Raw genomic sequence first — 14983 nt, forward strand, 5'->3', positions numbered from 1 at the left:
GAGCATACCTGACATTTCTATCTCTGTTGATAACATGACCATAAATCCCACCCCACAAGCTCGCTGCCTAGGTGTAATCCTTGATTCACGCCTATCCTTTGTTCCCCACATTGACTCTATATCTAAATCATGTTACATACATCTAAAGAACATTTCCAGAATCCGCACATATCTCACACAAGACACTGCTAAAACCTTAATTCATGCACTAATCATCTCCCGCATTGACTATTGCAATTCCCTCCTTACTGGTCTTCCCAAAAACAGACTCAAACCCCTAAAATCTATTTTGCATGCTTCGGCAAGACTGATTTTCCTTGCAAATAGCTATTCCTCTGTTGAATCACTCTGTATGTCTCTACACTGGCTGCCTGTCTTCTACCGAATCCAATATAAAATACTTTTACTAACCTACAAGGCCATCAACAAAGCTGCACCAACATACATCCCCTCTCTTGTCTCAAAATATCTCCCAACTCGGCAACTCCGTTCTGCAAAAGATCTGCGTCTCTCATCCACCCTCATTACATCCTCCCATTCCCGGTTACAGGACTTTTTTCGGGCTGCACCCACTCTATGGAACTCTCTCCCTCGCACAATAAGACTCTCCTCTGTTCTACAAACTTTCAAGCGTTCTCTGAAAACCTACCTATTCAGACAAGCGTATAATATTCCTCAACCACCATCTTAACCTCACTACCTTTAGCCTGTTACACAATTTCACACAAGACAACTACCCCCGGACCAACATTATTGTGTGACAGGATCATTTAGCTTATGAGTCACCCTACCTTTGCAGTCTGGCTGGGCCAAGATGCAAAATGTATACTTAACCTCATGTGTCAATCTCCCATTGTCCCATAGATTGTAAGCTTGCGAGCAGGGCCTTCTCACCTCTTTGTCTGTTTTACCCAGTTTGTTTATTAGTTTATTACATTTGTCCCCAATTGTAAAGCGCTACGGAATATGTTGGCGCTATATAAATAACTGATGATGATGATGATGATACATCTTTAGCTATTTTGTTAAGTGCTTCAATATTGCTAAACTTGGTAATTATTTGAAAACAAAAGTGCTTAGCTGTCAACGTGCAATAGCTCAGAGACTGATTTCACAATATGCCAGCACAGGAACTCACATGAAGGGGTCACCTTGAAGCGGTAAATGTGTTCCTACTTTTCAAACCTCACTGCATAGCTCAGAGGCAAACCGAAGGGGGTTTTCTAGTGCCTGGAAACCCCTCTCCATGCCTGGGGCACTGTATAATTGAGGTGGTTGGACCCTGCCCCCGCTTCACACGGCTCTGCTTGAAAAGGGAGAGCTGCGTGCACCTAACAGTAGTGCACGCAGCATTGCCCATGTATATTTTAGGGATAGGAAGAGTTGGAGAGAAGCCAATCACTGTCTAATATTATAGCCACGCCTCCATGCATGCTGGTCACGCCCATTGGCATTTGCCCCTGTAGCTGTATTGTAAGATAAACCATATTTAGAATAAGAGACACGTCCGGCACGCAGTGTAGGAGACGCGTCCGGCACGCAGTGAACGCCAATGCACCTTCCGCTGTGATGGCTTTCTCAAGGCGTGGAGCGTGAGCATTGTCAGAATTTGCAAGACAGTCTGATACAGATCTACTACAACATATATAAATGACAATCTTAGTGTCTGGCAGCGGAGACAGGGAAATGTAATATCCTGCTGGAGCTCCAAGAGTACAGAGGTATTATACATTTATTACTGAACTCCATGTAGTTTAGGAGCAATAATACAGTATGTTCAGTAGTCTGAGATACATAAATAAGATGTTCAGAGAAAATCACCAGGATAACAGAAGCTGAGAGCACCAGTGGAATGACAACTAACACAGATTGGTTAAACTATCACATTGCATTCACTTACACTCCCAATTTTCATACTGCCACCTCTAAATGTCCACTTCAACCACTGCTGCAAATGCTCAAAGATTATAGAGACTCTACAAAATCATATATTAAGCTCTATCAATCAATCAATCAAAAGGATGTCCGAGGTATAATAAATAAATATATATATATATACATGTAATACACTATCTTTGGTAATAGAGACTGAGAATAACAGTCCGCAGATATTTCTCCCAGGTATATGAAACAGAAGAATCGTCTCAATATACGATATAAAATCCCTTATAATAGGCTATTTTGAATGCTAACCCAGTACTGGATGAGTAACAAAACCTCCCCCCACAATAGCAGGCCTGCAGTGTGTTACCGTTAATAATTGTTCTCTACTGCTAGTGGTGAGTACAAACTGTAAAATAAATTATGTTTGAAGTAATTCCTAATTCACATCTAATTTAGATTTTAAGAACATAGCTTTTTTAAACCTAGTTTATTTTCTGCACAGCTTTTATACTATCTGGGCCAGATTCATTAAGGAAATTAAGGCAAAAAAAAGGAGTACGTTTTCTCCGGGACGAACCATGTTATAATGCAAGGGGTGCAAATTAGTTTATTATTTTGCACATAAGTTAAATACTGGTTGTTTTTTGATGTAACACCCAAATGCTTTATTTTTACACTAAAAATTAAAAGTTGGTCTAGGACATGCCCTACTCCAACTATAAATCTGTCCTCACATTTTATATTTACCTCTCCTAAAATGCAACAAGGTTTTGCCAAGTTGCAAAGTTACTCTTTTGTTTTGCTTTACTTTCCTTAATGAATCAGGCTCTATGCTTAATTTAGTTGGATTTTAATGTCTATTCAACTTTTAATTTGCATTTTAATACCTAAATCAAGAATTTATGTTTTAATCCAGTGAACCCTAACTAGTGCATCACTTCATTTTACATCAGTTAGTGGTAGCAGTCTTGTTGACCACTCTCAACATAAACATTACATACTATATGATATGTTTGTGCTAGTTAACTTAATCAGGAAATGTGGCGTCTGTGTACTATCTACTGAAATCCAGTAATATGTTAACTACATCAGTTGAATCCCGCCAAAGTTTTTGTTTTTAAGCGCACTTTGTAATTAATACTTGTCAAACATAATCCAAAATATTTTGTTCATTAGCAGTTTGTTTTCATATCTAGATATAATCCACCTACTGAACATTTGTCTCAGTATCCTAGAGGTTCTAAACCTCTTCAATGCTCTCCCTTTGGGTGAAACTCTCTAGGGCCTGATTCATTAAGGATCTTAACTTGAGAAACTTCTTATTTCAGTCTCCTGAAATACTTGATAGCTTATTTGTACACTGACATTTAAAGTTGATATTTGTGTGCTACATGAAAAAAAGGTCAATATTAAACTTATGTGCAAAACAGAAAACTAATTTGCACGCCTTGCATTGTAACATGGTTTTGTCCAGGAGACTGAAATAAGAAATTTCTCAAGTTAAGATCCTTAATGAATTAGGCCCCTAGGTAGCCAGAATCACTGAGCGAGATTACTCTAAAGGGCTCGATTCAAAAAGTCATCCATGAAACCAATAGGTATTAAAATATCCTCCGCTATGATTGACATTGTCCAAAAATTACAGTAAAAATAAAAAGCAAATCCCCTTTTTCCTTTGTTATTCATTCTTCACTACTTTCTGTGATATTTGAATTACAGTGTTTAACTTATCTCCATGTTTTCCTTTCTGTTTCTTATTTTATTTACTTCAATGCCCATATATTAATATTTTCCCTTTATTCCTCTTTTATTTCTGCACAGAAAATGCAGTCATATAACTTAGTTTTATGTTTGTATCTGAACGGTCAAAGAGAGAGACATGTTCTGTGACATTGTCGCAGCTGCAAAATCTTCCTCCTACATAGATCACAGCTAAGAACCCAGAGCAAATATCTTCCTCCTTTCTGTAAACAAACTTAACTGTGAGCTGTTGTATGTTTCTTTTTTAGCTTATTATCTTGCATTTCGTGGAGCTCACTAAGATGGTTTTTAAAAAAACTTGAAAAATGAATTCCTACTGTTCAAATTTTCTCACTTGTTTTTATGTTTCTCAAACTGACATTAAAACCATTTTAAACACTTGCACATTTCTTTCAAATGTTTACAAATACAAGCAAACATTTTTTCCTCCCCCAGATTATAAGGAAGGTTTCAAGAATGTTCCCTTAACTTACCTTCCGATCCCCTTCTTCTCTTTTTTCTGAGTCCTCGCTCCGTGCTGCCGTCCGTCGTCCTGAATTTCGGGCGTGATGACATCATCATGCCTGACATTCACTGCGAGCGCAGCACGTAAGAAAGAACCAGGGAGGGAGCTGGATCGCCACATGACCTGACCACCTGACCTGAATGGTCAGGTGACCGCAAAAGGTAATTTTTTATTTTATTTTTTAATTATTTTTTTTTTTTAAACAGGATTTTTTATTTTTTCGTCCTGCCTAAGGCTCCCTTTTCCCGTTGGTCCCCGGGCACCTGCCCCTCATGCCCCTGCTTTGGCCGCCACACATTACTTCCAACACCTAGTAATGTCTTACCCAGCTCACTAGCGCCCTCTCCTGCATGGCTCACCGAATTGTTGGAACTCAAACTTTATTCAAAGTTGTTCTTTCAAACTTTAATGAAGATTTTATTCACCTTGGCAAAGCACAGCAAAGTATTACAGGCACTTCAGCACAAAGTCATTATAGAAGTCGGTTGATGGAATGAACTCTGTATAATACATTTCTGCTAAAAAATGTCTACGTTTGCAAATCTCCATAGTCACCGTGGTGCGATATGATTGGTTAAGCATGGTATTATGATATGATTGGATAAGCATTATCTTTACTATTTTGCAAGCCACAGGCAATTATCTGCAAGCAGCTTGTATTTCTGCTAACCTTATAGCTAGCGTGTGATGTCCTAACTCTCTTCATCCTTCTTTCAGTATTTGTTCCATTTATTTAACTATTGCGAATAACTCTTCAAGATGTCTTAATCCATAAACCTCTGACCTATTGTTACAAGCATTCTGCAGACTTATTAAAAAGTAGAATTAATATTAAAAATAAAATATCCCAGAAGGAAATGGAGATTCATTCTATAACAAATACGCGTTCAGGTAATACACTAGTACGTGGACGGAAAAGAGAGCTTTAATGGCAAAAAATTATAATTCTGGCGCTGATTAAGCTTCTTCTGCCAATATTATAGCAGATTACAGTCAGGTGGGAGTATTATAAATGGAATTCACGTATTCTTATAATATTCTCTGTCCAGATTCGGTGGCTCCTCATTTTCTTTTTTCCTAAAACATCTGAATCATTCCCATGAAAATATATTTTTTATGGATTCATTTAATAGATTTTCACTTTCCTTTTCTTTAAGTTCTTTATTACAATCATTACCACTGACATGAGGCTTAGTGTGAACACACTGATTTCATGCTGTATGAATGGCTGAAGAGTTTGTGCAAGTAGTGACTTCCTTTCCGGTGTGGTAACAAATGTGCCATTCTCTGCATGTAGCGGAAATGCAGCAGATACCCTTAAGTTGCCTCTTTGTTTATATTTTATAAAACACTTTATTATTATTATCGTAGCTTTGTAAGGCGCCACAGTGCTCCGCAGCGCCGTACAGTAGGGAAAACAGTACATACATAAAACAGGGACATACAAGGTAGACAAAATAAATACAGGCATGAAATCAAAGGGTATGGAGGACCCTGATCATTAGAGAGCTTACATTCTAAGGGGAAGAGGGCTCAGCTAAAACAAGAGGAGCGAGTGTGGCTCAGAGTGGAGATTGGGACAGTTGTGAGGGTGCATTAGTGTGAATAGTGTTATCGGGGATAAGAGATGGATTTTCAAAGAGCATCTAAAGATTTGAAGGCTGTGGGAAAGTCTGATTGAGCGTGGTAAGGAATTCCATAAGTGGGGGGCAGCACGGGAGAAGTCTTGTAGGTGGGAGTGAGAGGTGGTTACCAGAGACGAGGTGAGGCATAGGTCAGAGGTAGATCTATGAGAGCAGGAGGGGGAGTATTTTGATATGAGATTTGAGCTGTATGCAGGGGTGTTGTTGTTAAGGGCTTTGTAGGTAAGGGTGAGTAATTTGAATTTGATTCTGGAGGACACAGGGAGCCAGTGTAGGGATTTGCAAAATGGTGCAGTAGATGTGGAGCAGTGAGAGAGGAGGAACAGTCCTGCAGCAGCATTTATAATGGATTGAATTGTGGATATATGGGTGTCAGGAATGCCAGACAGCAGGAGGTCGCAATAGGCAAGATGGGAGATGATGAGAGAATGGATAAGAGTTTTGGTAGTAAGTTGAGTAAGAAAAGGGCGTATTCTGGCAATGTTTTTAAGGTGGAGTCGACAGGACTGTGGGGAGAGTCTGGATGTGAGGAATAAAGCAGAGGGCGGAGTCAAGTGTGACACCGAGGCAGCGGGCTTGGGGGACTGAGGAAATTGTGGTGTTATTGACAGTGAGGGAGATTTGACGGAAGGAGGGAAGATAATACGCTCTGTTTTGGACCTGTTGAGCTGTAGGCAGCATTGGGATAGGGGGATGATAGACGCTTTCATACCTTTCAACATGCAAGTTCCCGGCAGTGGGGCAGAGGGCGTGACTGCTCCTTGATGGAGTGTGTCACTCCTCCAGAGAGCTGGGTTGCCCATTAGCTACCCCCCTCCCCCCAACACCCTCCCCCACCTCACGGGACAAACATAATCCCAGGTGGGACAGCGGGACAGAGCCCTAACTTTGGGACTGTTCCTCTGAAACCAGGACAGTTGGGAGGTATACACTTTTCATTTTAATAACAGCATAGTGTCTGCTAATTCATCACTAAAACATTACCTTCTATCTGTGTTATAAATGATCATCATTCTCATCACCATCCGTTGCTGACTGCGCATATGAATTGAGTCCTGTTGTTACATTTTTCTTCTGTCTAATACTTCCATAAGTGACGGCTGCTGGTGATAGCAGTGACTGGTGTGGAATTATCCTTGGAATTGTTATAAACACTAACTGAGGATTCAGCACTTAGAGTTTGGATGTCCGAATTGTGATCCTGTACGACCTTGACCCATAACAATCAACAAGTACCTTATAAAGTAACTGACAGTCAATAAAAGGAAGCTGGATATTGTAGGTTTACAATGAGAAACTGCATTTCTTAGAGGGTTGTACAGACAGAGTGGTGATTAGTGGTGAATAATACAGCAAATCAGCGCAATCCAACGATCAGTGTATTAGTAGAAGCCGTCTACCCGGCAACTGCGGCAGCAAAGCTGGGTACGTTAAGGATCCCCCTGCCAATCCGATTATGGTTTATAAATAAACACAATTGGGCTGCAAAGTGGCTTAGTGGTTAGCACTTCTGCCTTAAATCACAGGGGGTCATGAGTTCAATTCCCCACCATGACCTTATCTGTGAGGAGTTTGTATGTTCTCCCCGTGTTTGTGTGGGTTTCCTCTGGGTGCTCTGGTTTTCCCCCACACTCCAAACCCATACTAGTAGGTTAATTGGCTGCTATCAAATTGACCCTAGTCCCTCTCTCTTTGTGTGTGTGTGTGTTGGGGAATTTATGCTGTAAGCTCTATTGGGGCATGGACTGATGTGAATGAGTTCTCTGTACAGCGCTGCGGAATTAGTGGCGCTATATAAATAAATGGTAATAATATAATAAAATAATGATATCCCCTGCCTGCCTCCTGGGTGCCAGCAGGCAGCCCAAGATTATACTGGTCCAAGATGCCACCCTGCCCCTCAGCCCATCCGCCCCTGACTAATAGTCACAGAAAGCATCTAAGGAAGGTTTCTCCCAGGACGAATGGAATGAGTGCCCCAGGAATTTATTAACATTATAGACATGTTGACGCTTGCCGATTGGCTTATTTACATTATTTACGTTCAATCCATTGTGATTAGCTTGGCTCTCCAGTGTACGTTAAGTATTTGCCAAATTTCATAATTGTCTGAATAGATTTGCCCATTTTTAGTTATAATTAAAGATGTGCAATATTTTGCCGAAATTTAGCTCAAGTCAAGTTTAGTGACAGATTAGACCATTTGGCAGAGCTGTTAAGTTTCGTAAATACTGTATCGGAGTTGTGCTTCTTCTTTGTCATTCCTTGGAATGCCTTTCCACAATAAATTCACATTTTGTGGAATTTATAGTCTATGGGGCATATTCAATTGTCCCGGGTTTCCACGGCGTTAAAACTACTACCGTTATTACAGTAGTAGTTAGCTGGATTTCAGAGCCGCGAGCTGAAATCCAGCGAGAAAATTACCGTAATAACGTTTTTTCCACGCAGACAATTGAATATGCCCCTATGAGTAGTACTGGGACGGCAATGGTCATTTCATTCTACTGTGTGCTGTGGTTAAACCTGGGAACACCTAAGGCCAGATTTCAACAGTTTTGAAAATTTCATTCATCTCTAGCTGTAAGTCATGCAACCAATCATTTAACAGCTTTTATTAAATAAATAAATAAAACATCTGATTGGTAGTTATGTTTTATAGTACATACATTCTACCTGCACTATTTTATTAAATAAGCCATTGTCTGTCCATGAGACATTGCTAAGCATTACATTGGTTCCATTTCACCGGACAATAGTGAGGGACTATTCCCCCCCTTTTTTAAATCTAAATTACAAAGAAAGAAAAAAACCTGCAATTCTTTATCGCACAATTCACACTGAATGGTCACACTATTATTGTTGATTTTTATATGCAATGTTTATAACGCCAGTAGGCTGGCTGCGGGGTTTGATACCGGTTTACATTATCTTTTTCTTCTCTATTAGGACACTTTTTATCTGACTTCTGTATTATGATTCAATTGTCTGTTTTGACCTCTGTCTTGTTTTTGCTTTTATAGTTAAAAACATTTTTTTTAAAAATAGTTTATATCTATTCATTTTGTTTTGTATCCTTCATAAGCACCTATGACACAACTGTTTTTTTTGTTTCTTTTCTCTACGCCTGTTCAGATTGAATGTTCCAGTGTTTCAGAGTATTCAGAAAAAATTATCAAGGCCAACCATTTGGATAACAGTAAGTCATTTGGAAATTTATTTTTACTCACATGCAGGAGAAATATTTGTTTATGGATTTTGCTACGATACAGTCTTTAGAACGATCATTCTTTTATTTTCCCCAACCGTCAGAAAAATGTACTTTTAACATTTTTTGCAATTGGAACACTTATAAGTCCACAGTTCAGAGAAGCCTACTGTCCTAGTGTCCCAGGTGTTTAAGGTTTGTCCCGGGAAACATCCACATTTCTTTAATGCAGTTCTCACTACCTGTTATTATAGTCTAAGATCTGTAACTCAATATTTATTAAATGTGAGCATTTAATATACAAACATATAGATTAGAGCAATGCTCAATGAACATATCATAAAGTGGTTGTATTGCGCCATGGTCAAACAAGACTGCACCTCTCATAACATGTTTTCATGCACCTGTCCCGTGTTCCACAAATTTCAAATGTTTTTGCCTCTCAAGCCAGACCACTTTCAGGATCAATGGGGCCGGGCTTGTGAGCATGGGCTAGCTGGCAAATTGTGGCCTGAGGGGACACACACACACAAGCAAGTGGCCAGGTTCTTCAACCAGCGCTCTGCAATGGAAAAATATAAGTGACAGAAACCTAGTGAGCGTGGTTTGTCTAATGTGGGTTTGGTTTTAAATAGACAATGAAATATCTGATAAATTGTTATGTCAAAGAGATATTAGCAAATACCGCACCATTCCATCTAACTAGCATTCAACACAGAGAGAATTCTAGTGACTCCAATGCAATACGGAGAGCATCTTATTGACCACCATACAAAACAAAGAGGGGCTCATATATAAGCGTGATCTCCATATAATAGAAAGAGCATGAGCATTGTAGTGACCATCATAAAACACAGAGAGCATTCTAGTGATTTCTAAGTAAAACAGAGAGCATTCTAGCAATCTCTATGTAAAGCAGAGAGCATTCTAGTGATCTCTATGTAAAGCAGAGAACATTCTAGTGATTGCTATATAAAACAGAGAGCATTCTAGTGACCTCTGTATAAAACAGAGAACATTCTAGTGATTACTATATAAAACAGAGAGCATTCTAGTGATCTCTATATAAAACAGAGAGCATTCTAGTGATTGCTATATAAACCAAAGAGCATTCTAGTGATCTCTATGTAAAGCAGAGAGCATTCTAGTGATCTCTATGTAAAGCAGAGAGCATTCTAGTGATCTCTATGTAAAGCAGAGAGCATTCTAGTGATCTCTATGTAAAGCAGAGAGCATTCTAGTGATCTCTATGTAAAGCAGAGAACATTCTAGTGATTGCTATATAAAACAGAGAGCATTGGTTGCGTTCCTCCCGCCAATTGTTGCAGCACCTTGTTCCCGACTGCTTCTTTGGTTCCTGATTTTGGCTTTGAGTGATTCTTGGTTCTGACTCTGCTTCCTGACCATTCTCCTGCTCCTGATTTGGCTGTGTTTCTCTCCCTGGTTTTGACCCGGCTTCCTGACTATCCTGTATACCTCTGCATCTGATTCTTCACCCTGGTGCTCCATCAAAGCTGTCTCATTTGATACCTCGCCAGCGGACTGATACTGAGGGCCACCACCTGCACATCCCTTGCAGCTAAGTCCATAACTACTTGCGGGGGTCCCTGGTGAAAACCAGTCGGCGTGTTAGACTCCGCACCTCAGTACTCAGTAGCGCCAACTGCTGGTAGTTGTCACATACTCCATCTTCCTGATTGTGACAAACAAATGGTGAACAGCGCACCACAGAGGAGAGCCACAAATTTTGAACTGCAAGTTTGAATTGGGGGTCTAGAGACAATTGTATTTAGGAACGTGTTTGGGGCCTTTAAACTGTTTCAAAATGTTTGAGCATCTCTATTTGGTAAGTACAATATTTTTACCATCCAACACCTTGGAGGCTCAAATTTAGAATCACTTTTCGACAACCCAGGGTTAAAATAGCCTCCCCCCCCCCCCCCCTCCATAAGAGCAAATTGGGGATTCCTATTTTTCAACTTGACAACTCTGAATGAGGAGCCTGCAGCACTATCCGGTTTCCAGCTACTGGTACCAGGGAAGGTTGGCAGGAGGTCTCCATACTTGTTACATGGGAGGGGGCAGGGTATAATAAGGGTAGATATTCTAACATGTATCACTATGAATAAAAATATTTATGCAACTGTAGTAAATGGCAGTACAAACAAATCCATATTTTGTACTGCATGGTAATGCTAAATATAACTCATCCATGATTCAAAGAGGACATGCCTTATGAAGCCGGTGATCTGTTATTTTGTTAAGCTGCTAATTTGGGAGGGGTTTTGACAACACCATGTTGTCACGGAGGCGGGGTTTCGACAACACTGCCCAGTGTTTGAATAAATCCTGTCTGAGCATAAGAGAGGAGCATTGGCTTGGGACCATTGGAAGCTTCACAGAACATGATCATTGCGGGATCATAAGAGTGAAGGTAAGCCAGATGTTCGTGTTTCACTCATCTCACCTGTAGATTGTGCCTAATTTTATTTTTTAAGTTATTTTCATAATCCATAAAAATTGATGGCCATAAAGTTGTAAAAACATATGTTTAATAGTTGTCAGCCACTGAAGGAAGAAATACAACATACTGCGATCTACAACCAGAGAAACCTCTCTGCAATAAATGAATGAATCCCCAGTGTAAACTCCACTTATATGATATCATCCTCTATATTATCACTATATATTTTGAGTTCGATTCTTGACCGTGGCCTTATCTGTGTGTGATTTGTATGTTCTCCTCGTGTTTGCGTGGGTTTCCTCCGGGTGCTCCGGTTTCCTCCCACACTCCAAAAACATACTGGTAGGTTAATTGGCTGCTATTAAACATTGACCCTAGTCTGCCTGTGTGTGTATCTTAGGGAATTTAGACTGTAAGCCCCAATGGGGCAGGGACTGATGTGAGTGAGTTCTCTGTACAGCGCGGCGGAATTAGTTGCGCTATATAAATAAATGGTGATGATTATAAATGTGTATATATCACAAACACCTCCATCCTATGTCACAGTAGGACCGTATGGACACACCTTCTGATTGACATAATACAAGTAGCTTTTCTATTCGTCACAATCCTGTCTCATTGGTGATAAGTTGTTGGTGTCTTAGCACAAGGCTTTGATACAGAAATGTTAATTCATTCTCTGGCAGATGTTATACATACAACTTGTGGTTACTTGAGCAGAAAGGACAGCATGAATAATGATATGGAAAAAGGTAATCAGATCTAATAAAGTACTAAAAATACACCAGTAACAATGATAAATGGTGATAGCTAAAGTGGACATCAATAACAAAAAATAGCTGTTGTAATTACTTTTTCCTTACTTCCTATCTTTAGAACGCTGCTAATTTTGACTCCAACTTCTAATTAGCATAATTCTGGCATTAGTCAGGAAAGGTCAAGGGATACATAAGGAGGCAGATTTTAATAAATAAATAAAAAACAGAATGGTAACATCTTTTGGGAGCGAGTATGAATTATAAATAGTTGTTGTTTACTATTGAATCATTTTCTTCAGGGCTCTGCCAGGTAAATCAATTTGCAAACCTTCTCATATATGATAGATGTAACTTACTCTGCTTAAACGGTGTGAATTCCCCTTTTGCAGTTTTTTTTCATCCGTGCCTGACATTAATTTTCAGAAAAATGCAGTTAAGTTATATTAATGTCTTAGAAGGGCAAATTTAATATCAGTCCTCACAACACAGTAATCAGTAGATTTAAATTGAATTTGTGGTTTCTCCAGGTCTGTATATTTCTTAATTCTGCATCTTACTTATACCTATCCATCAAAGTGATGGCTGCATCTATTCACACCATCGCGTTTTCCAGAGTTTATTCCCAAAGCTATCATATCTCATCCATCACAGGATGCAATGACCTTGTGGTGTTATTGAATAAGGACACCGAAGCCAATTATACAATATCCATTTAAGCTTCATGTATAACTTTCCTACCTGGAGTGATCTACCTCTTCTATTAAATTCTTTTTCCTCCAAGTACCTGATACTTCTTGTATCATTGCGTGATATCCCACTAAAGTGAGGGCTACCACTTCATTAATGACCTAGAGATATCTCCCCGGGCATCTGAAGGAACTGTATACTTTTCTACACTATAGAAAACTACATCTCCCAGAATGCTACTGGAAGAGGACAGAGGACTGTGTCAGAAAAAAGCAGGGGCAAACGTAGGATTTGTACAGGGGGGATTCCACACCATGCCGCCAGTGGGCGTGACCAGCATGTATGGGGTGTGGCTATAATTTTAGACAGTGCTTGGCTGCTCTCCAACTCTTCCTATCCCCATAGTATACATGGGCAATGCTGCATGCACTACTGTTAGGTTGTCCAGCCACCTCAATTATACAGTGCCTCAGGCTTGGAGGGGGGTTTCCAGGCACTAGGAAAACCCCCATTCGGTTTGCCTATGAAAAGGATGGGTTGTGCCTGATGGGAGAAGCTGAGAGCTGACTGCAGATAGAACTAGGACATAAGAAATGGATATTAAATAACAGAAAAATACAGAGAAAGACACAACTGAAAAGTGAACGAAAGAGTAAGTGACAAGTGAAGATAAAATTAGCAAGAGGCAGAGAGCCTGAAGTAGGGGGGGCGTGAGGGCAGAAGGTGGAGCTGCAAATAGTGTCATTTTTGCCCCACCCCTGCAACAAAATCGTAATTTTTGTCACAGGACCACAATGCTGGGATTCACCATGAATCGCATATTTTTGGCTCCCGATGGGCATGATGCGGGAGACTTGCCTGACCACCTGGGAGTCCAGGAGACCTACCCGGAATTCAGGAGTTTCCCGGGATGTCTGGGAGAGTAGGCAAGTATGGTATAGACATCCAATATCACCATTGATCTCCAGGCATCGGAGTGGAATCTGCATCACAGAAGAACCTATTTGGGGAAAGGTGAGCATATATATTGATTACACATGTGCACATTTTACATCTTTCTTGACACTATTCACTATTTGCACTAAACTGTCAGTTAGTGAACAATAAAGGACCTTGCCACAGCATGTCTACTTTTGTGTACACCACCATTCACCTGTAATATCCAGTGCTGCAATGTTATAGTCAACTGCAGGGAGGGAACTGTGATTCCTCATTCTGTCAGCTAGCTGTGGCCCTCCAACATGCACAATATATATTTCATGTTACCTGTGTTACTTACATAGTATCAATCTGTGCAGAAGTTGAGACAGTTATTACAAACGATTTACATGGTAAAGAAATGTTTACCCCAATAGGATATATATATATATATATATATATATATATATATATATATATATATTGCCTATATTGTATGTGTCAGTGTCACTAATGAAGGATAACGTTGTAATTGTATCATCTGTATTACTGAATTAGGAATGTTAAAGAGTTGTTGATCTTATATGTGTATTTAACATTTGCCAAGATACCAAAAGTTGCATTTGGTCCTAAATTGTAGTGTAACCCATGTTCTATATAGCTGTGAACCAGATTCACCAGCCACGTGCTATTTAATAAATATTGAGATGATTCAGCCTCTCACCTACTCTGCATTTTATTCATATACAATCGGTTTGGGAGCCCCTTACCTCTCTGCTGTGGAATGGAAAGTTGGGAAGTCAGTGCGTCAGAGCAGGAGTCTGCAGGGTCACATCACACCAAGGTACCAGTGATCTGTACTTAATCCTATATTCACTACACCCTCACCACAACAGGGTATTACAATCAGTGTCGGACTGGGGCATAAAGGGCCCGCCGGGTAAACCAATGACTGGGGCCCACCTAATACCATGTAACGCTACAAAGGGGGTGTTGATGGCGTGCTCAAATGAAAAAGCTACATTTACATTACTCAGTTAAAGTGAAATATGCAGATAGGTGTCAATAAAGGAGCAATGCATTATTATCCTACCTGCACTTGATGAATATCTGTGACCCCCTGATTCTCAGTCTGTGCTGAATCTGGATTCAGTC

The 14983-nt window shown here is 39.9% G+C and overlaps 1 protein-coding gene across 2 annotated transcripts in view; it reads left to right on the plus strand.

The window, feature by feature from the left end:
• PRMT8 (protein arginine methyltransferase 8) overlaps window positions 1–14983 on the plus strand; it is a 148198-nt gene that overhangs the window by 87667 nt on the left and 45548 nt on the right. For both annotated transcript variants that reach the window (XM_075210194.1, XM_075210195.1), the window contains one exon: window positions 8929–8992. In XM_075210194.1, the coding sequence (XP_075066295.1) occupies window positions 8929–8992 (64 nt within the window). The remainder of the gene's footprint in view (window positions 1–8928; window positions 8993–14983) is intronic.

This window comes from Mixophyes fleayi, chromosome 4 (genome assembly GCF_038048845.1).
Source record: "Mixophyes fleayi isolate aMixFle1 chromosome 4, aMixFle1.hap1, whole genome shotgun sequence".
Lineage (NCBI taxonomy): Eukaryota > Metazoa > Chordata > Amphibia > Anura > Limnodynastidae > Mixophyes > Mixophyes fleayi.